Raw genomic sequence first — 21,337 nt, 5'->3', positions numbered from 1 at the left:
GTACATAAAGTAATATGATAACTAAATGCATGCAAATCGAAATAGATCGGCTACTATTGTGTGACATACTATTGATTAAGTAGTACATTCATTTACAGGAAAAAAAAGTTCAAATATGGAGAGACGGCAACAATATGCAATGTGGCCAGATGGAATGAGTTGACAATATATTGGCCCCCTCCATTAAAGTTGCCCACCATGGTATAGGTGGTTGAAAGGGTAGTGTCTTCCCAAAGGACAACCCCTTAGTCATGTAAATAGGTTCCACATGGACTATTTATTTATTTATTTGTGTATGCATTGTTGCACAGCTCTTAATAGTTTTACATATTTTGTAACTGATGTTTGGTAAATAAAATTCTAAGTTATAACTAATCTTGTGTTCTTCTTTTCCAACAAATGTTATTTTAAAGTGTAATGAAACATTCTTTAGCTGAAGAACCATTTTTTAGCTGAAGAACCATTATAAAGTGGTTCTTTATTGAACCAATTTGGTTCCTCAAAGAACCATTTTCCAAAAGGTTCTTCAGAGAACCTTTTTTGACATGGTTCTTTGAGGAACCAGAAACGGTTCCTCAAAGAACCATTTTTTGATGGTTCTTTGAAGCACCTTTAATGGTTCTTTATCGAACCATTCGAATTAATGGTTCTTTAAAGAACCTTGGTGAAAAAGGTTCTTTGTGGAACCAAAAATGGTTCTTCTATGGAATCGCTCTGAAGAACCATTTTTGGTTCCAGTTGGAACCTTTTTTTTTCTGTGTGAATGGTGTCCATGTTTGTTGGTCTTTCGGATCACAGTACTTCACTGGGGCCAGTGTGGAGCCCTGTGGAACTCCATATTTGGTTAAGAGTGATGTCATATATTTGATGAGGTGAGATCCAACGCAGGAGAGCGTCTTAAAAGCTGATTCTGCAGAGTTTGAGGGGCATTATTTACAGTCGTTTGAGGAATTAGCTTTTTGGACAAGACGCACCCAACCAAGAGATGGAGAAGCTGTGCGATGCTGAGCTGCGGAGGATGCAGCAATACGAGGTGGATGTGACTCTGGATCCTGATACAGCACATCCCTACCTCATCCTGTCTGAGGATGGAAAACAAGTGAGTGATGGAGGCATAAGGAGGAATCTACCAGAGAACAAAGAGAGATTCTCTCGACTTCTCAGTGTCTTAGGAAAACAAAGCTTCTCCTCTGGAAGGTTTTACTATGAGGTTCAGGTTAGAGGGAAGACTGACTGGGCTCTAGGAGTGGTCAGAGAGTCCATCAACAGGAAGGGACACAGTAGTCCCAAAAATGGTTACTGACTATAAGGTTCAGGAATGGAAATGAAAACTACTGGACTGATGCTGGCCCTTATGTCCTCCTCCCTGTAACAGAGGAGCTCCAGACAGTAGGAGTGTTTGTGGATTATGAGGAGGGTCTGAGGAGGGTCTGGTCTCCTTTTATGATGTGGAGGCCAGAGTTCATCTCTACTCTTACACTGGCTGCTCCTTCACTGAGAAACTCTACCCATACTTCAATCCATGTTTTAATACTAATGGTGTAAACTCTGCTCCTCTCATCATCTCTCCTGTCAATCACACTGATGGCGTTTAGACAGGGATGAAAACATAATCCACGCCTCATGGCTGTTCCGGCCGGGGGCGGAGCTAAAGATGAACCGCTTCAGCCAAATGAGTCTGAGCCTTTCATACTATCTCACACGACACATAAAGCTGAGCCTATTCCACGCCACTGTGGGGTCTGTCCTCCTGTATGGCTGCAAAAGCTGGACCCTGACACCCACCCTGCAGAAGTCCCTGGATGGGTGCTACACCAGAATGCTACGAGCTGTTCTGAATGTGGACCAGAACATCCACATTACCAACAAAGACCTGTACAGGCAACTGCCGAGGCTCAGCAAGAAAGTAGCAGCTAAGAGGATGAAGCTGGCCGGCCACTGCCACAGACATCGGGAGCTCCTGGCCAGCAGGCTGGTCCTGTGGGAACCAACGCGCGGGCATCGATCACGAGGACATTCCGCGTTAACGTATGCGGACGTCCTGAAGAAGGATGCGGGAGCTGAAAGCTCTTCGGAGTTGGCCAGGTATTTGGAGAACCGGAAAGATTGGAGACTCCGATGGAAGCTCGTCTAAGGACGACCGAGAGAGAGATACAGAGATCCCAGTATTGCCATAACGGAGACCTGGCCTTATGATGGCCTTGCTTTTTTTTTTCTCCACACAGCCAAACACAGCTGGCGTGATATCCTCCTGTGGATGTTTTTACTTGCTCCAGCAGTAGGGATGGGACGATATGCGATATTATCGTTTATCGTGATAAAAAACACTCTCAATAATCGTATTGTGGAGATTAATCTTATCGTGATATCATCCTCCGTCATGCACTGGGATCAATTCACCTTTTATTTGCCCGAGCTGCATATCCGGTACCACTTAAACCCTCTATAATTGGTAAAGGGTACTATAATACGTACTTGATACGTTCTCTTTTTTTTCACTCTATCAAATGTCTTTGCCAAAAAATAGCCGATCTACAAGCTCACAACGCGCCGCGACACGTTGTGAGCTTGTAGATCGGCTATTTTTTGGGCAAATGTTCCGCCCCAGGATAATGATTTTTTTTCTCACAATAATCTTGATATGAAATGTTCATATGGTCCCATCCCTAGCCAGCAGAGTGTGCAAGTACTGCGTTCTGTCTGTGTCTACGCCCGCAGCCAATCAGGGGCCAGCATTCTTGGTGACGTCACATCAACAAGTGCGACCTGATATAAATAACAAGATGCGCTCAGACCCCTAGAAAGAGAGAGTTATGACACTTACATCGACTCCTATAGCTTGGCTATCTAGTTTCATCATAAAGTCTTACTTTAAAACGGGCGGGGTGGGTGCAAACCTGTAGCATTTCCCTAAAAGGGCATCTCATGGTGTCCATGTTTGTTGGTCTTTTGGATCACAGTACTTCACTGGGGCCAGTGTGGAGCCCTGTGGAACTCCATATTTGGTTAAGAGTGATGTCATATATTTGATGAGGTGAGATCCAACGCAGGAGAGCGTCTTAAAAGCTGATTCTGCAGAGTGTGAGGGGCATTATTTACAGTCGTTGGAGGAATTAGCTTTTTGGACAAGACACAATCAACCAAGAGATGGAGAAGCTGTGCGATGCTGAGCTGAGGAGGATGCAGCAATACGAGGTGGATGTGACTCTGGATCCTGATACAGCACATCCCCACCTCATCCTGTCTGAGGATGGAAAACAAGTGAGTAATGGAAACATAAGGAGGAATCTCCCAGAGAACAAAGAGAGATTCTCTCGACTTCTCAGTGTCTTAGGAAAACAAGGCTTCTCCTCAGGAAGGTTTTACTATGAGGTTCAGGTTAGAGGGAAGACTGCCTGGGTTATAGGAGTAGCCAGAGAGTCCATCAACAGGAAGGACAACTTCACTAACAATAACAATGGTTACTGGACTATAAGGTTCCCTGTAAGAGAGAAGCTCCAGACAGTGGGAGTGTTTGTGGATTATGAGGAGGGTCTGGTCTCCTTTTATGATGTGGAGGCCAGAGTTCATCTCTACTCTTTCACTGGCTGCTCCTTCACTGAGAAACTCTTTCCATACTTCAATCCATGTTTTAATTATAATGGTGTAAACTCTGCTCCTCTCATCATCTCTCCTGTCAATCTCACTGATGGCGTTTAGACAGGGATGAAAACATAATCCAGGCCTCATGGCCGTTCCGGCCGGGGGCGGAGCTAAAGATGAAGCGGTTCAGCCAAATGAGTCTGATGATGGATCCATTTCTCCTTTCATACTATCTCACACGACACATAAAGCTGAGCCTATTCCACGCCACTGTGGGGTCTGTCCTCCTGTATGGCTGCAAAAGCTGGACCCTGACACCCACCCTGCAGAAGTCCCTGGATGTGCTACATCCAGGGACTTCACCAGAATGCTACGAGCTTCTGGTGAAGTGCTACACCAGAATGCTACGAGCTGTTCTGAATGAGGACCAGAACACCACATTACCAACAAGGACCTGTACAGGCAACTGCCGAGGCTCAGCAAGAAAGTAGCAGCTAAGAGGATGAAGCTGGCCGGCCACTGCCACAGACATCGGGAGATCCCGGCCAGCAGGCTGGTCCTGTGGGAACCAACGCGCGGGCATCGATCACGAGGACGTTCCGCGTTAACGTATGCGGACGTCCTGAAGAAGGATGCGGGAGCTGAAAGCTCTTCGGAGTTGGCCAGGTGTTTGGAGAACCGGAAAGATTGGAGACTCCGATGGAAGCTTGTCCCATCCCATATTGCCATAACGGAGACCTGGCCTTATGATGGACTTGCTTTTTTTTTTTTTTCACACAGCCAATCAGAGCTGGCGTGATATCCTCCTGTGGATGTTTTTACCTGCTCCAGCAGTAGGGATGGGATGATACGCGATATTATCGTTTATCGTGATAAAAAACACTCTCAATAATCGTATCATGGAGATTTATATTATCGTGATATCGTCCTCCGTCATGCACTGGGATCAATTCACCTTTTATTTGCCGAGCTGCATATCCGGTACCATTTAATAATAATATATAATTGGTAAAGGGTACTATATACGTACTTGATACATTCTTTTTTTCACTCTCTATCAAATGTGTCCCAATTTGGCTGGGAGCCAGTCATTGGATTTTTATTCATTTTCATTTTTTCATTTCATTTGAAAGCTGGGGATCATAGCTACAAAATGATATATTGGTTGTGGAGATTGACCCAACAGTTTTGAAGATATGGCTTATAGAATGATGCCATGCTGAAATACTACTTTTGAGATATTCAAGTTCTAAATAAAATTCTAACCTGCAAATGACCTGACGATCTCTCACATTAATTAAAAAAAGTCTTATTTACATGCAGAGTTAAGCTCTGGCGTTTAAGTGAAATGTAGCCTGAAATTTATGAAATGCTTTAGTGGCTTTATCACATTTTAGTGAGAAAAAAAAAAAAGGTATTTTCAGTCCCTGTCTAAAGCTGTACTTTCCGAGATGACTGGCTCTCAGTGAGATTGGGACACAAATGTCTTTGCCAAAAAATAGCCGATCTACAAGCTCACAACGCGCAGCGACGCGTTGTGAGCTTGTAGATCGGCTATTTTTGGGCAAATGTTCCGCCCCAGGATAATGAATTTTGATTATCGCGATAATATCGTAAATTGCGATTTCTTTTGTCACAATAATCGTGATATGAAATGTTCATATCGTCCCATCCCTAGCCAGCAGAGTGTGCAAGTACTGCGTTCTGTCTGTGTCTACGCCCACAGCCAATCAGGGGCCAGCATTCCTGGTGACGTCACCATCAACAGCCAATGAAGGACCAGCATTCTTGGTGACGTCACATCAACAAGTACGACCTGATATAAATATATATACATGGCCGCAAATACTTTTTTTTTAGCATGGCATTGCCAGCGTTTTGGGATGAATACGAGAACACTCCCCAAAACACGCTCGACCCTGGGCAAGGGACTGTGTGTGTGTGATATCTATCTATCTATAAATTAGGGAGATCTACGTCTGTGTGTGTGTCTGCGCTGACGACATCCAATGGGAAAACCCTTGAGAAAACACGTGTGTGTGTGTGTTTATGCCAATCACGGGCTACGGAGAATCAGAGAGGAGAAAAGGGTGATGTCATAATATCGAGGCATATATAAGGGCCACGAGAGGGGCCGTATATGCCTGTATAGACCATCAGATAGTGCGGGCGTTAACTGTTCTGCTGCCCTTGACGATCCTCACCGTCATTAAAACCGGTTACTACACGACGCCATTGACAGCGCTCACCGTCAATCTTACTGTATTTACAGTACATGTATTAATACTTACAGTATGTAGCTCCGGTCGCGGCCGCATCGGTAATGTCCGCGATTTGTTTAAAACGCACGTTGGGCGTGCACGCGAAGTGAAGCTCCTCCATGTTAAGTCAATGGAGAGGCCCATAAAGAGACTTCATTTACTCCAAATAAGACTTTTAAACCCAAAGCACAGCTCCAAACAACAATAGCAAGGCAAGCCTGGCGGCCGCCATGACACACTGTCACATGACACATGTCATGTGACTAGATGACGTAATCGTTGATGTCATTCAACAGTCCGTGTGTGTACACACATTCCAGGCAGGCCTTTCACAATAAGAGCGTGTGCTAATGGGCAGATCTGCGTGGCGTCAAAGAAAAGTTAACCCTTCATACCCTGCAGCACTAATTGTGTTAAGGGGAGCAAATACTAATTTTGTGCAAGTGGCCCCAGAAAACGCCCACAAAACTGTGATTAGTGATGAAAAGTGACGAGCCATCACTTTTCATCACTAAACCATCGTTTTGTGGGGCCATTTGTAGCCCAAGGAATGTTTTTTGTGCAAAACAAATGCTTGCAATAGATTCAATTCATCATGAAAAACCCCTAGTTAGACCCCTCACATGCTACTTAAATACCCAGGGTATTTTCCTCCTGTATCCACAACTTTCCAACATCCCAAAGTGTATTGCGCAGTAGTTGGACCGGATGGAGCTTCCGGCACCACAGCCGAGCGTGATCTACAAGCTCACAACGGCTGCATCTGCGACGCGACGTGAGCTTGTATGTCTGCTGTTAACCGGAAGTGTGGTGCAAACAATTCTCCAGTAAATTCCCGCGGAAAGAGGTGGATAAAAGGTTGATGGGAGCCCAACTTGATTTGGCCGCTGTGGCGACCCCGAAGGTCGCAAACTCGGGCGCCCTAGCTAAATCATTAGAGCATGCCCTGGGCTACATCTGTGCAAAATTTGGCGCTTTAAGACAAATTTGCACAAAATTTGCATTTGCTCCCCTTAACGCCCCGCACTAACATGGGCATAAATGGGTATGTGTCCAAAGATCTTGAGGATTGGTGGATTGGCGAGCTTCATTTCAACCAACCAGATTATAAATGGGCCAATCTCCATGATTGTTCAAGTTACGTGCAACATCATAAAGTCTTACTTTAAAACGGGCGGAGTGGGTTAGGGTTAGGGTAGGGCAAACCTGTAGCATTTCCTAAAAGGGCATCTCATGGTGTCCATGTGTGTTGGTCATTCGGATCACAGTACTTCACTGGGGCCAGTCTGGAGCCCTGTGGAACTCCATATTTGGTTAAGAGTGATGTCATATATTTGATGAGGTGAGATCCAACGCAGGAGAGCGTCTTAAAAGCTGATTCTGCAGAGTACGAGGGGCATTAATAACAGTCGTTGGAGGAATTAGCTTTTTGGGCAAGACACACCCAACCAAGAGATGGAGAAGCTGTGCGATGCTGAGCTGAGGAGGATGCAGAAATACGAGGTGGATGTCACTCTGGATCCTGATACAGCACATCCCTACCTCATCCTGTCTGAGGATGGAAAACAAGTGAGTAATGGAAACAGAAGGAGGAATCTCCCAGAGAACAAAGAGAGATTCTCTCGACTTCTCAGTATCTTAGGAAAACAAAGCTTCTCCTCTGGAAGGTTTTACTATGAGGTTCAGGTTAAAGGGAAGACTGAGTGGGCTCTAGGAGTGGTCAGAGAGTCCATCAACAGGAAGGGAGACACACTTCGTCCCAAAAATGTTTGCTGGGCTATAAGGTTCAGGAATGGAAATGAAAACTACTTGACTGCTGATGATGACCCTGCTGTCATCCTCCCTGTAACAGAGGAGCTCCAGACAGTGGGAGTGTTTGTGGATTATGAGGAGGGTCTGGTCTCCTTTTATGATGTGGAGGCCAGAGTTCATCTCTACTCTTTCACTGGCTGCTGCTTCACTGAGAAACTCTTTCCATACTTCAATCCATGTTTTAATTATAATGGTGTAAACTCTGCTCCTCTCATCATCTCTCCTGTCAATCTCACTGATGGCGTTTAGACAGGGATGAAAACATAATCCAGGCCTCATGGCCGTTCCGGCCGGGGGCGGAGCTAAAGATGAAGAGGTTCAGCCAAATCAGTCTGATGATGGATCCATTTCTCCTTTCATACTATCTCACACAACACATCAAGCTGAGCCTATTCCACGCCACTGTGGTGTCTGTCCTCCTGTATGGCTGCAAAAGCTGGACCCTGACACCCACCCTGCAGAAGTCCCTGGATGGGTGCTACACCAGAATGCTACGAGCTGTTCTGAATGTGGACCAGAACACCACATTACCAACAAGGCTGTACAGGCAACTGCCGAGGCTCAGCAAGAAAGTAGCAGCTAGGAGGATGAAGCTGGCCGGCCACTGCCACAGACATCGGGAGCTCCCGGCCAGCAGGCTGGTCCTGTGGGAACCAACACGCAGGCATCGATCACGAGGACGTTCCGCGTTAACGTATGTGGACGTCCTGAAGAAGGATGCGGGAGCTGAAAGCTCTTCGGAGTTGGCCAGGTGTTTGGAGAACCGGAAAGATTGGAGACTCCGATGGAAGCTCGTCCCATCCCATATTGCCATAACGGAGACCTGGCCTTATGATGGCCTTGCTTTTTTTTTTCTCCACACAGCCAAACACAGCTGGCGTGATATCCTCCTGTGGATGTTTTTACCTGCTCCAGCAGTAGGGATGGGACGATACGCGATATCATTGTTTATCGTGATAAAAAACACTCTCAATAATCGTATCGTGGAGATTTATATTATCGTGATATCGTCCTCCGTCATGCACTGGGATCAATTCACCTCTTATTTGCCGAGCTGCATATCCGGTACCATTTAATAATATATAATTGGTAAAGGGTACTATATACGTACTTGATACATTCTTTTTTTCACTCTCTAGAAAATGTCTTTGCCAAAAAAATAGCCGATGTACAAGCTCACAACGCACCACGACGCGTTGTGAGCTTGTAGATCGGCTATTTTTGGGCAAATGTTCCGCCCCAGGATAATGAATTTTGATTATCGCGATAATATCGTAAATGGCGATTTCTTTTGTCACAATAATCGTGATATGAAATGTTCATATGGTCCCATCCCTAGCCAGCAGAGTGTGCAAGTACTGCGTTCTGTCTGTGTCTACGCCCGCAGCCAATCAGGGGCCAGCATTCTTGGTGACGTCACATCAACAAGTGCGACCTGATATAAATAACAAGACGCGCTCTGACCCCTAGAAAGAGAGAGTTATGACACTTACATCGACTCCCATAGCTTGGCTATCTAGTTTCATCATAAAGTCTTACTTTAAAACGGGCGGGGCGGGCGCAAACCTGTAGCGTTTCCCTAAAAGGGCATCTCATGGTGTCCATGTTTGTTGGTCATTCGGATCACAGTACTTCACTGGGGCCAGTGTGGAGCCCTGTAGAACTCCATATTTGGTTAAGAGTGATGTCATATATTTGATGAGGTTGAGATCAAACGCAGGAGAGCGTCTTAAAAGCTGATTCTGCAGAGTTTGAGGGGCATTATTTACAGTCGTTGGAGGAATTAGCTTTTTGTACAAGATACACCCAACCAAGAGATGGAGAAGCTGTGCGATGCTGAGCTGAGGAGGATGCAGCAATATGCAGTGAATGTGACTCTGGATCCTGATACAGCACATCCCCGCCTCATCCTGTCTGATGATGGAAAACAAGTGAGTCTTGGAAACGTAAGGAGGAATCTCCCAGAGAACAAAGAGAGATTCTCTCAACTTCTCAGTATCTTAGGAAAACAAGGCTTCTCCTCTGGAAGGTTTTACTATGAGGTTCAGGTTAGAGGGAAGACTGTCTGGTATTTAGGAGTCGTCAGAGAGTCCATCAACAGGAAGGGAGACAAAAATGGTTGCTGGACTATAATGTTCAGGAATGGAAATGAAAACTACTTGACTGCTGATGATGACCCTGCTGTCCTCCTCCCTGTAAGAGAGAAGGTCCAGACAGTGGGAGTGTTTGTGGATTATGAGGAGGGTCTGGTCTCCTTTTATGATGTGGAGGCCAGAGTTCATCTCTACTCTTTCACTGGCTGCTCCTTCACTGAGAAACTCTTTCCATACTTCAATCCATGTTTTAATAATAATGGTGTAAACTCTGCTCCTCTCATCATCTCTCCTGTCAATCACACTGATGGCGTTTAGACAGGGATGAAAACATAATCCACGCCTCATGGCCGTTCTGGCTGGGGGCGGAGCTAAAGATGAACCGCTTCAGCCAAAGGTCTGATGAAGTAAGCCATTTACCATGAGAGGGAGTGGCACTCAGAGTTTGGCACTCAGAGTTTGGCACTCGGCTTTGCCTCTTGCCACAAACCTGAAACAGTGGTAAATCAGCCAACAACCCACAACCCTCGATGGTAAATTGCTTTTCTACCACTTCTACCATATAAATGAAAGAAAACACAGTTGTAACTTGCAAGGCGCATTGATCTTGGAAATGTTACAACTGCAACACAGCAGTGGGCGGGGTCCATGAGCCAACTCAAGGTTGTTGACTGATTTACCACTGTTTTAAGCCAATCAGAATCCAGTATCTGAACAGGTGACCACAAAAAGTGGTAGAAGGATCCATTTCTCCTTTCATACAGAGATCCCAGTATTGCCATAACGGAGACCTGGCCTTATGATGGCCTTGCTTTTTTTTTTCTTCTGCACACAGCCAAACAGAGCTGGCGTGATCTCCTCCTGTGGATGTTTTATGTTTTTACTGGCTCCAGCAGTAGGGATGGGATGATACGCGATATTATCGTTTATCGTGATAAAAAACACTCTCAATAATCGTATCGTGGAGATTTATCTTATCGTGATATTGTCCTACGTCATGCACTGGGATCAATTCACCTTTTATTTGCCCGAGCTGCATATCCGGTACCACTTAAACCCTCTATAATTGGTAAAGGGTACTTATATGTACTTGATACATTCTTTTTTTTTTTCACTCTCTATCAAATGTCTTTGCCAAAAAATAGCCGATCTACAAGCTCACAGCGCGCCGCGACACGTTGTGAGCTTGTAGACCGGCTATTTTTGAAGCGGTGAAAGCCGCTTCCAAGGTGTGGCTTTGTCTGTCCCGTACATGTCCCATCCATTGGATTGGTCAATTGTGTCTGTCCTGTACATGTCCCGTGCATGCTTGACCAATTGAGGATTGGTCAAGCTTCACATGCCAATTTGGCCCTCTAGACAAAATCATTCACTCATTCAGAATTCATAAAAATACATCTACATCATCGGCAATAGTCAGTGGTGTGTGTTCCACACACTCCCGCGCCTCCACCGTTGCGCTCGGGTTCACCGGGAAAACTGAGGTTGCGCCAATCACGGGCTACAGAGAATCAGAGGGGAAAAGGGTGATGTCATAATATCGAGGTATACAGTATATAAGGGCCATGAGAGGGGCCGTCTGTGCCTGTATAGACCATCAGATGGGCATAAATGGGTATGTGTCCGAAAATCTTGAGGATTGGTGGATTGGCGAGCTTCATTTCAACCAACCAGATTATAAATGTGCCAATCTCCATGATGGTTCAAGTTACACGTGACATCATAAAGTCTTACTTTAAAACGGGCGGGGCGGGCGCAAACCTGTAGCATTTCCTAAAAAGGGCATCTCATGGTGTCCATGTTTGTTGGTCTTTCGGATCACAGTAATTCACTGGGGCCAGTCTGGAGCCCTGTGGAACTCCATATGTGGTTAAGATTGACGTCATATATTTGATGAGGTTGAGATCCAGCGCAAGAGAGCGTCTTAAAAGCTGATTCTGCAGAGTTTGAGGGGCATTATTTACAGTCGTTTGTGGAATTAGCTTTTTGGACAAGACACACCCAACCAAGAGATGGAGAAGCTGTGCGATGCTGAGCTGAGGAGGATGCAGCAATACGAGGTTGATGTGACTCTGGATCCTGATACAGCACATCCCCACCTCATCCTGTCTGAGGATGGAAAACAAGTGAGTGATGGAAACAGAAGGAGGAATCTCCCAGAGAACAAAGAGAGATTCTCTCAACTTCTCAGTATCTTAGGAAAACAAGGCTTCTCCTCTGGAAGGTTTTACTATGAGGTTCAGGTTAAAGGGAAGACTGGCTGGTATTTAGGAGTGGCCAGAGAGTCCATCAACAGGAAGGACAACTTGGCCAACAATGGTTACTGGACTATAAGGTTGAGGAATGGACGTTACGAGGCTAAAGGTGACCCTCCTGTCCTCCTCCCTGTAAAAGAGGAGGTCCAGACAGTGGGAGTGTTTGTGGATTATGAGGAGGCTCTGGTCTCCTTTTATGATGTGGAGGCCAGAGTTCATCTCTACTCTTACACTGGCTGCTCCTTCACTGAGAAACTCTACCCATGCTTCAATCCATGTTTTAATAATAATGGTGTAAACTCTGTTCCTCTCATCATCTCTCCTGTCAATCACACTGATGGCGTTTAGACAGGGATGAAAACATAATCCACGCCTCATGGCCGTTCCGGCCGGGGGCGGAGCTAAAGATGAACCGCTTCAGCCAAATTAGTCTGATGATGGATCCATTTCTCCTTTCATACTATCTCACACGACACATAAAGCTGAGCCTATTTCACGCCACTGTGGGGTCTGTCCTCCTGTATGGCTGCAAAAGCTGGACCCTGACACCCACCCTGCAGAAGTCCCTGGATGGGTGCTACACCAGAATGCTACGAGCTGTTCTGAATGTGGACCAGAACACCACATTACCAACCATGACCTGTACAGGCAACTGCAGAGGCTCAGCAAGAAAGTAGCAGCTAAGAGGATGAAGGTGGCCGGCCACTGCCACAGACATCGGGAGCTCCCGGCCAGCAGGCTGGTCCTGTGGGAACCAACACGCAGGCATCGATCACGAGGACATTCCGTGTTAACGTATGCGGACGTCCTGAAGAAGGATGCGGGAGCTGAAAGCTCTTCGGAGTTGGCCAGGTGTTTGGAGAACCGGAAAGATTGGAGACTCCGATGGAAGCTTGTCCCATCCCATATTGCCATAACGGAGACCTGGCCTTATGATGGACTTGCTTTTTTTTTTTCTTTTTTCACACAGCCAAACAAAGCTGGCATGATATCCTCCTGCGGATGTTTTTACTGGCTCCAGCAGTAGGGATGTGACGATACGCGATATTATCGTTTATCGTGATAAAAAACACTCTCAATAATCGTATCGTGGAGATTTAATTTATCGTGATATCGTCCTCCGTCATGCACTGGGATCAATTCACCTTTTATTTGCCGAGCTGCATATCCGGTACCACTTAAACCCTCTATAATTGGTAAAGGGTACTATATACGTACTTGATACATTCTTTTTTTTCACTCTCTATCAAATGTCTTTGCCAAAAAATAGCCGATCTACAAGCTCACAACGCGCCGCGACACGTTGTGAGCTTGTAGATCGGCTATTTTTTGGCAAATGTTCCGCCCCAGGATAATGGATTTTGATTATCGCGATAATATCGTAAATGGCGATTTCTTTTGTCACAATAATCGTGATATGAAATGTTCATATGGTCCCATCCCTAGCCAGCAGAGTGTGCAAGTACTGCGTTCTGTCTGTGTCTACGCCCGCAGCCAATCAGGGGCCAGCATTCCTGGTGACGTCACCATCAACAGCCAATGAAGGACCAGCATTCTTGGTGACGTCACATCAACAAGTGCGACCTGATATAAATAACAAGACGCGCTCAGACCCCTAGAAAGAGAGAGTTATGACACTTACATCGACTCCCATAGCTTGGCTATCTAGTTTCATCATAAAGTCTTACTTTAAAACGGGCGGGGTGGGCGCAAACCTGTAGCGTTTCCCTAAAAGGGCATCTCATGGTGTCCATGTTTGTTGGTCTTTCGGATCACAGTACTTCACTGGGGCCAGTGTGGAGCCCTGTGGAACTCCATATTTGGTTAAGAGTGATGTCATATATTTGATTAGGTGAGATCCAACGCAGGAGAGCGTCTTAAAAGATGATTCTGCAGAGTGTGAGGGGCATTATTTACAGTCGTTGGAGGAACTAGCTTTTTGGACAAGATACACTCAACCAAGATTTGGACAAGATACACTAAACCAAGAGATGGAGAAGCTGTGCGATGCTGAGCTGAGGAGGATGCAGCAATATGAAGTGGATGTGACTCTGGATCCTGATACAGCACATCCCTACCTCATCCTGTCTGATGATGGAAAACAAGTGAGTCTTGGAAACGTAAGGAGGAATCTCCCAGAGAACAAAGAGAGATTCTCTCGACTTTTCAGTGTCTTAGGAAAACAAAGCTTCTCCTCAGGAAAGTTTTACTATGAGGTTCAGGTTAAAGGGAAAATTGCCTGGTATTTAGGAGTGGCCAGAGAGTCCATCAACAGGAAGGACAACTTTGCCAACGATGGTTACTGGACTATAAGGTTGAGGAATGGACGTTACGAGGCTAAAGGTGTCCCTCCTGTCCTCCTCCCTGTAACAGAGGAGCTCCAGACAGTAGGAGTGTTTGTGGATTATGAGGAGGGTCTGGTCTCCTTTTATGACGTGGAGGCCAGAGTTCATCTCTACTCTTACACTGGCTGCACCTTCACTGAGAAACTCTGTCCATACTTCAATCCATGTTTTAATAATAATGGTGTAAACTCTGCTCCTCTCATCATCTCTCCTGTCAATCACAGTGATGGCGTTTAGACATGGATGAAAACATAATCCACGCCTCATGGCCGTTCCGGCCGGGGGCGGAGCTAAAGATGAAGCGGTTCAGCCAAATGAGTCTGATGATGGATCCATTTCTCCTTTCATACTATCTCACACGACACATAAAGCTGAGCCTATTCCACGCCACTGTGGCGTCTGTCCTCCTGTATGGCTGCAAAAGCTGGACCCTGACACCCACCCTGCAGAGGTCCCTGGATGGGTGCTACACCAGAATGCTACGAGCTGTTCTGAATGTGGACCAGAACACCACATTACCAACAAGGCTGTACAGGCAACTGCCGAGGCTCAGAAAGAAAGTAGCAGCTAGGAGGATGAAGCTGGCCAGCCACTGCCACAGACATCGGGAGCTCCCGGCCAGCAGGCTGGTCCTGTGGGAACCAACACGCAGGCATCGATCACGAGGACGTTCCGCGTTAACCTATGTGGACGTCCTGAAGAAGGATGCGGGAGCTGAAAGCTCTTCGGAGTTGGCCAGGTGTTTGGAGGACCGGAAAGATTGGAGACTCCGATGGAAGCTCGTCTAAGGACGACTGAGAGAGAGATACAGAGATCCCAGTATTGCCATAACGGAGACCTGGCCTTATGATGGACTTGCTTTTTTTTTTTTTTCCACACAGCCAAACAAAGCTGGCATGATATCCTTCTGTGGATGGTTTTACTGGCTCCAACAGTAGGGATGGGATGATACGCGATATTATCGTTTATCGTGATAAAAAACACTCTCAATAATCGTATTGTGGAGATTTATCTTATCGTGATATCGTCCTCCGTCATGCACTGGGATCAATTCACCTTTTATTTGCCGAGCTGCATATCCGGTACCACTTAAACCCTCTATAATTGGTAAAGGGTACTTATAATATATGTACTTGATACATTCTTTTTTTTCACTCTCTATCAAATGTCTTTGCCAAAAAATAGCCGATCTACAAGCTCACAGCGCGCCGCGACACGTTGTGAGCTTGTAGACCGGCTATTTTCGAAGCGGTGAAAGCCGCTGCCAAGGTGTGGCTTTGTCTGTCCCGTACATGTCCCATCCATTGCATTGGTCAATTTTGTCTGTCCCGTACATGTCCCGTGCATGCTTGACCAATTGAGGATTGGTCAAGCTTCACATGCCAATTTGGCCCTCTAGACAAAATCATTCACTCACTAAAAATACATCTACATCATCGGCAATAGTCAGTGGTGTGTGTTCCCCACACTTCCGCGCCCCCACCGTTGCGCTCGGGTTCACCGGGAAAACTGCGGTCGCGCCAATCACGGGCTACAGAGAATCAGAGGGGAAAAGGGTGATGTCATAATATCGAGGCATACAGTATATAAGGTAGTATATAATATCTTGGTGACGTCACATTAACAAGTACGACCTGATATACATAACAAGACGCGCTCTACTGGCGCACAAGTAGGCCATACATGGACACGAATACTTTTTTTTAGCGTGGCATTGCCAGCATTCTGGGATGAATACGAGAACACTCACCCCAAAACACGCTCAACCCTGGGCAAACGCAGTGACCTTGAAACGTTCGCCAACCAGGGACGTGCTGGCCATTGGGAAAAGCGGGACAACTCCCGAACGGCTGGTTCATTCCCGGCCGGTCCAGGCCGGCCATTAGGAAAAGAAATGTCGGGCAGAAACCTTGTATCTCCAAGTTTCAAATTAGGCTTTGCTTTTTCGCAAAGCAAAGCCCTGCTTCATCATATAAGGCCGTCGCACAAAAGTAGTGAAAACAGCAGATCTACAAGCACACAACGCCTCGCACCGCGAGGCGTTTTGTGCTTGTAGATCGGCTGTTTTCACTAGTTTAAATCATTTTTAAAATGGTAAATGGTTTTGGACAAACAAGGTTTCCACCCGACAACGACAAAATATAACTCATGTAATTGGCCCACTGGCTTGTCACTTTGTCACAAATCTTTGAGTAGCAGCAGCGCTATCTCTCTCTATAGCGCGCAATGAGGTCCTCTCCAACTCTTTTTCCTGGGCTGAATCGGGCTCAGCATGTCCCTGTCGCCAACAGGTATTCCAGTAAAAACTATGCCTAAACCTAGCTCTGGTCCAGAGACAGGCGGCTGACTAAAAGACTAGACCAGGATTTCTCCACCCCTACGAGGGCCAGTGATGTCATTACGTGCGCATCCCGCATCAAAAACTCATTCAAGTCACCCAGGGATTCATGTCATGGTCCTGGGGTCCTGGGGATGTGCCTCCATTGGAGTCCATGTTAAAATAATTTACAGCTTCGCGGTAAAATAAAAATAAAAAGTCCACAGACACCACCATTGTTCATGGGTGAAAGCATCCTACTTTACCCTACGTTAACACAAATAAAATCCACGTGGAAAGTCTTAAACAGGCGATAGAAACGTCAATGTTTTGATTCCACCGACGTCCGACGCCATTTTGCGCGCGTAAACTTTATATTGAGGACTCATAAAACTTTTCTGGGACCCATTACATTGAAAAACCTAGTAACATCACTGGAGGGCTCAACTTCATTCAAAATAAACTAAACTACTTCACTACTAACCTGACCAAAGGCAGTTTTGCGTTGTTGAAAGTCTATTCTCCGCAGTGGGAAACCTCTCAGCACCCCACCCACTCTGTAAAATACATTATTGTTGTCATGAAATAAAACGCATCCAACTCGACCGCTGCTTATTTCCGGGTTGTGTCTGCAGTGGCTCGCTCCCGGCTCGAGGTGGGGTATTTTATTTCATGACGAAAATAATGTATTTTACAGAGTGGGTGGGTTGCTGAGGGGCTCACCACCGCGGAGAATAGACTTTCAACAAATTCAACTAACCTTTGGTTTGGTGAGTAGTGAAGTAGTTTAGTTTATTTTGACTGAAGTTGAGCTTAATATTGATGACATCAGGGATCTCCATATATGGGCATAAAAGGGACAAGGACGGAATACATTTGCTAGTGTGACTCGCGTCGCGACAACCACACTGGTTATCATGAGACTGACACATTATGTCTGTATATGGGCATTCCCAGATATGGGCTAAATATTGATGTCATGTCCAGTCCACTGAGAATGCTCTTGGGATGGCAGCGCCATGCAGTCTGCCATCCATGCCAGCGCCCACAATCACCCTTCAGTGCTCTGCATGCCTGGTGCAACCACCTGGGCGCTAGACCTGTCACTATTATTACATACTAGTCTAATCACACACTTATTTGACATAATGGCAATTATTTTGTCATAATCGTCATAATCGTTTCCATGTTGAAAAATGTTCATATCATTTCAAACATTTTCAAAAATTGTGGAAATAGCAGATCTACAAGCTTTAGGTTGTTATCTACAATAGGGCAAAGTTACAATTATTACATAATCGTCTAATCGCAATGATTTGACATAATCACAATTATTTTGGGATAATCGTCATAATCGTTTACATGTTGAAAAATGTTCATTATGTTCAAACACTTAAAAAATAGTGGAAATAGCAGATCTACAAGCTTGTAGATCGGCTATTTCCACCATCAATGTTCCTTTAAAAGTTTAAAGTTGTCCAAATATGTCCTTCATTTCTTTGTATATTTAGGTTATGTGTCATATCTGCCATGTGCAACTTCAAAGCCTACAAGCCAAACATAAATGTAATTGTCAACGACAAAAAACACAATTAAATCGTTAATCGCAATTATTTGAGTGACAATCAATCCTCATGTAAAATGTCATAATCGTGACAGCCCTACTGGGCGCTTTTGGAAAGGAGTGCCTGTCACTGTTGTGACAAGCAGCTCCTGATTGTTGTGACAAGGTGACAAGCCAGATAATGTATTATCTGACGTTTGAATCGTTTCTAATAACCATGAGAACGTCCACGTTTGCACTGTTTCAGCTCAGATATTTGTGCTGATAAGGCAGCAGCTGACAGGACATTTGAGCAGTGAGCACCTCAGTGATTGATAGGTTTGGAACAGCGTTGGCATCACCGCTGTGTGCGAGTGCTTTGAACGTGATATCCTCCAAAGCACTGCTCAGCTTAAAATCTCTAATTTCGGAACTGCCAATTGTGAAATGCAAAAATGAGGTGCAGGTTTCTCAGTGGTAATCAATTCAGATCCCCGATCCTGTTGTTTTGGGGAACACTCGTTTCAGTTAATTCAATGTGTGTTGGCTGGACAGGTGCTCCCTCTTATTTCAAGAGGGCGTGATCACATTAAACATCCTAAGCGTCCTTCCTCCACAACTGAGTGAGTGCTGTGACCACTCTTCTATTACATCTTCTTATCATTTTTGAGCGGTGGTCACAACGCTCCTATACGTGGCCGTGTGTGTGGGTATGTCTGTCTGTCTGCGTCCGTGTCTGTCTGTCTGTCTGTATGTAGCCTATAGTACCTTTTTTGACCACACATGTTAAAGCTATACTGTGTAAGTTGCTCAACTGGTGGTCTGTAGCAGTATAGCAAACCGCGGTCGCGTTTGCTTTTTTCGTCCGTTTTTCGCTCGGGGACCGGGCCGTCAGACCACCGCGTCCGCCTCGCCTCGCCGAGACGCTTTCAATGAGGTCTCCCGTGTCCTTCTACGAGCAGCGGTTGGGGAGTTACATGCTAGACTCCTCCAGTGTAAACACTGCAGTGTACTTCCTGAAGGCGTGTTTCCTAAACCCACCAGAGAGCCCGGCAGTGTAAGTTCTGCGCTGTGATTGGCCGGCAGTGTATAACCCTCGCTGTGATTGGCCGGTAGTGTGATGACGCAATTTTTCCGCGAAAACCGGTCCCGGTCAGGGATCATAGAAAACATATAAAGAGAAGGCTTTAGAAGCTGAAAATAACAGAGTGGGGGTTCTAAAACTTTAGCGATTTAACAGCTAGAACCATTTTAAGATTTGTTTTATAAAAAAAGTTACATGGTATAACTTTAAGGGAGGGGCGCTGTTGTTCAGGCCAGACCCCCCCCCACACACACACACACACACACACACACACACACACACACACACACACACACACACACACACACACACACACACACACACACACACACACACACACACACACACACACACACACGGATGGATGGATGGATGATGGATGGATACCAGTGGCGGCCTGAGTGACATGCATTTTATTATTAATATTTTGTTTAATATTGTTTTAATATTTTTTATTATATATATATACAGGTATATATATATATTTGTTTTGCTGTTGCGCAGCCTCCACGACCACCGCTCAGTTCACACGGGTGTGATTTTTTTTAATGCCGGCCTGAGCACGCATACTGGTTCTTATCAGTATGACGTTGTCTGATAAGGCGTTTATAATCTATGATTGATTGATATCCCAATGTATATCTTCCAGCCCTGCAGGAGCGCTGTGACCAGGAACTAGCCGCCGCTGCCGGCGCCACAGTGACCGACGGACCAACCAGCTCCAACGGAGTCTCTGAGGTGACAGCCGGAGGGGCGGAGCTAGCCGCAGAGGGACACGATGAAAGACCTGAACAGGTGAGGAAGAGAACTCACTAGAAGCACTCTTAGTGGGGACTGTCCATAAGTCCTACATCTCATTAGTCCTACTTTGGTTAGGTTTTAGGGTTAGGGTTAGGCATAGTTTTACTGAGGTTAGGGTTAGGTTTAGGTTTAGGCATAGGCATAGTATTTTTCACCAGGTTAACATTGACCAGATGCGGACTAATGGGATGTAGGAACGATGAGATGTCGGACCAATGCCATGGCACCCTCTTAGGGCGCTTTTCTACCTGCAACGAACTGGTTCTGGTTCTTTCTCCCGCCTATGGGATGAACCAGAGGTGAGCTTTTCCACTGAGAATCGAGTTGTTTCCGAACCGTAAAAGTTGGTTCGGAACGGGAACCACAAAATCCTTGGTTCCTCTGGTTCAAACTGGTTCATATCTTGTGGAAACGCAAGCCGATTCGCGGCCGGTTCACAAGAACGAACGAAGAAAGTTGGCACTGGTTCTTGAACCAAGGTTCTTTTGGTGGAAATGTCTCAACCTGCATGTCACAGAGATCACATACTGTACATACAACTGTGTTTCCACATCTTTCTGTGAAGTTGGGCCTTGAGACAAACTCAAGGCCCAACTTCACAGAAAGATTTTTCTCAGAGTTTGCAGAGAGTCTTGTGAGCTTAAACCGTGGCCGTTGTTCTCAACAGAACAAAACGTCTCCTCCACATACCCTGAATCATGGGTCTTCAACTGGGTTTTTCCCCCTCCTTGAAGCCTAGCATTCCTATTCTGGAGGGAACATTTGCCAAAAATATGTATCTGTAGTATAGAGCAGTGGTTCTCAACCTTTTGCAGGCCGCGACCCCCAAAATAATCATATTTGAACTGGGGACCCCCCACTCTGACGAGCACTAAGAGTTGAGGCATAACATTTGTTTAACACAGTTATATTGTGAAATAAGCCGATCTACATGCTCACAACGCCAAGCATTGCGAGGCGTTGTGAGCATGTAGATCGGCTATTTTCACAATTTCTGCCTCTAATATTTTAGAGGTATTAAAAAGTCCTTAAATTGTCATTTTAGAAAGGTGCAGAAACCCTTTATACACTTACATGTTATGTTGGTTTGTTTACTGTGTTGAGTGAGAAAACAATGTTGCACATTAAGTTAATCATCTGGGGACCCCCCAAAATCATTTGGGGACCCCCCTGGGGGTCCCGACTCACAGGTTGAGAACCACTGGTATAGAGGGAAAAATAACACCCAGTGTGATGTGAGCGGT

The 21,337-nt window shown here is 45.7% G+C and overlaps 1 protein-coding gene across 3 annotated transcripts in view; it reads left to right on the top strand.

Annotated features, from left to right (window-relative positions):
- The window catches only part of gripap1 (GRIP1 associated protein 1), a 134,854-nt gene that overhangs the window by 32,712 nt on the left and 80,805 nt on the right, over positions 1–21,337 (top strand). For all 3 annotated transcript variants that reach the window (XM_080733371.1, XM_080733372.1, XM_080733370.1), the window contains exon 7: positions 19,942–20,087. In XM_080733371.1, coding sequence (XP_080589497.1) covers positions 19,942–20,087 — 146 coding nt within the window. The remainder of the gene's footprint in view (positions 1–19,941; positions 20,088–21,337) is intronic.

This window comes from Nannobrachium achirus (genome assembly GCF_963921795.1).
Source record: "Nannobrachium achirus genome assembly, chromosome: 9".
NCBI lineage: Eukaryota > Metazoa > Chordata > Actinopteri > Myctophiformes > Myctophidae > Nannobrachium > Nannobrachium achirus.
This window is presented reverse-complemented; position numbering and strand designations above follow the sequence as displayed.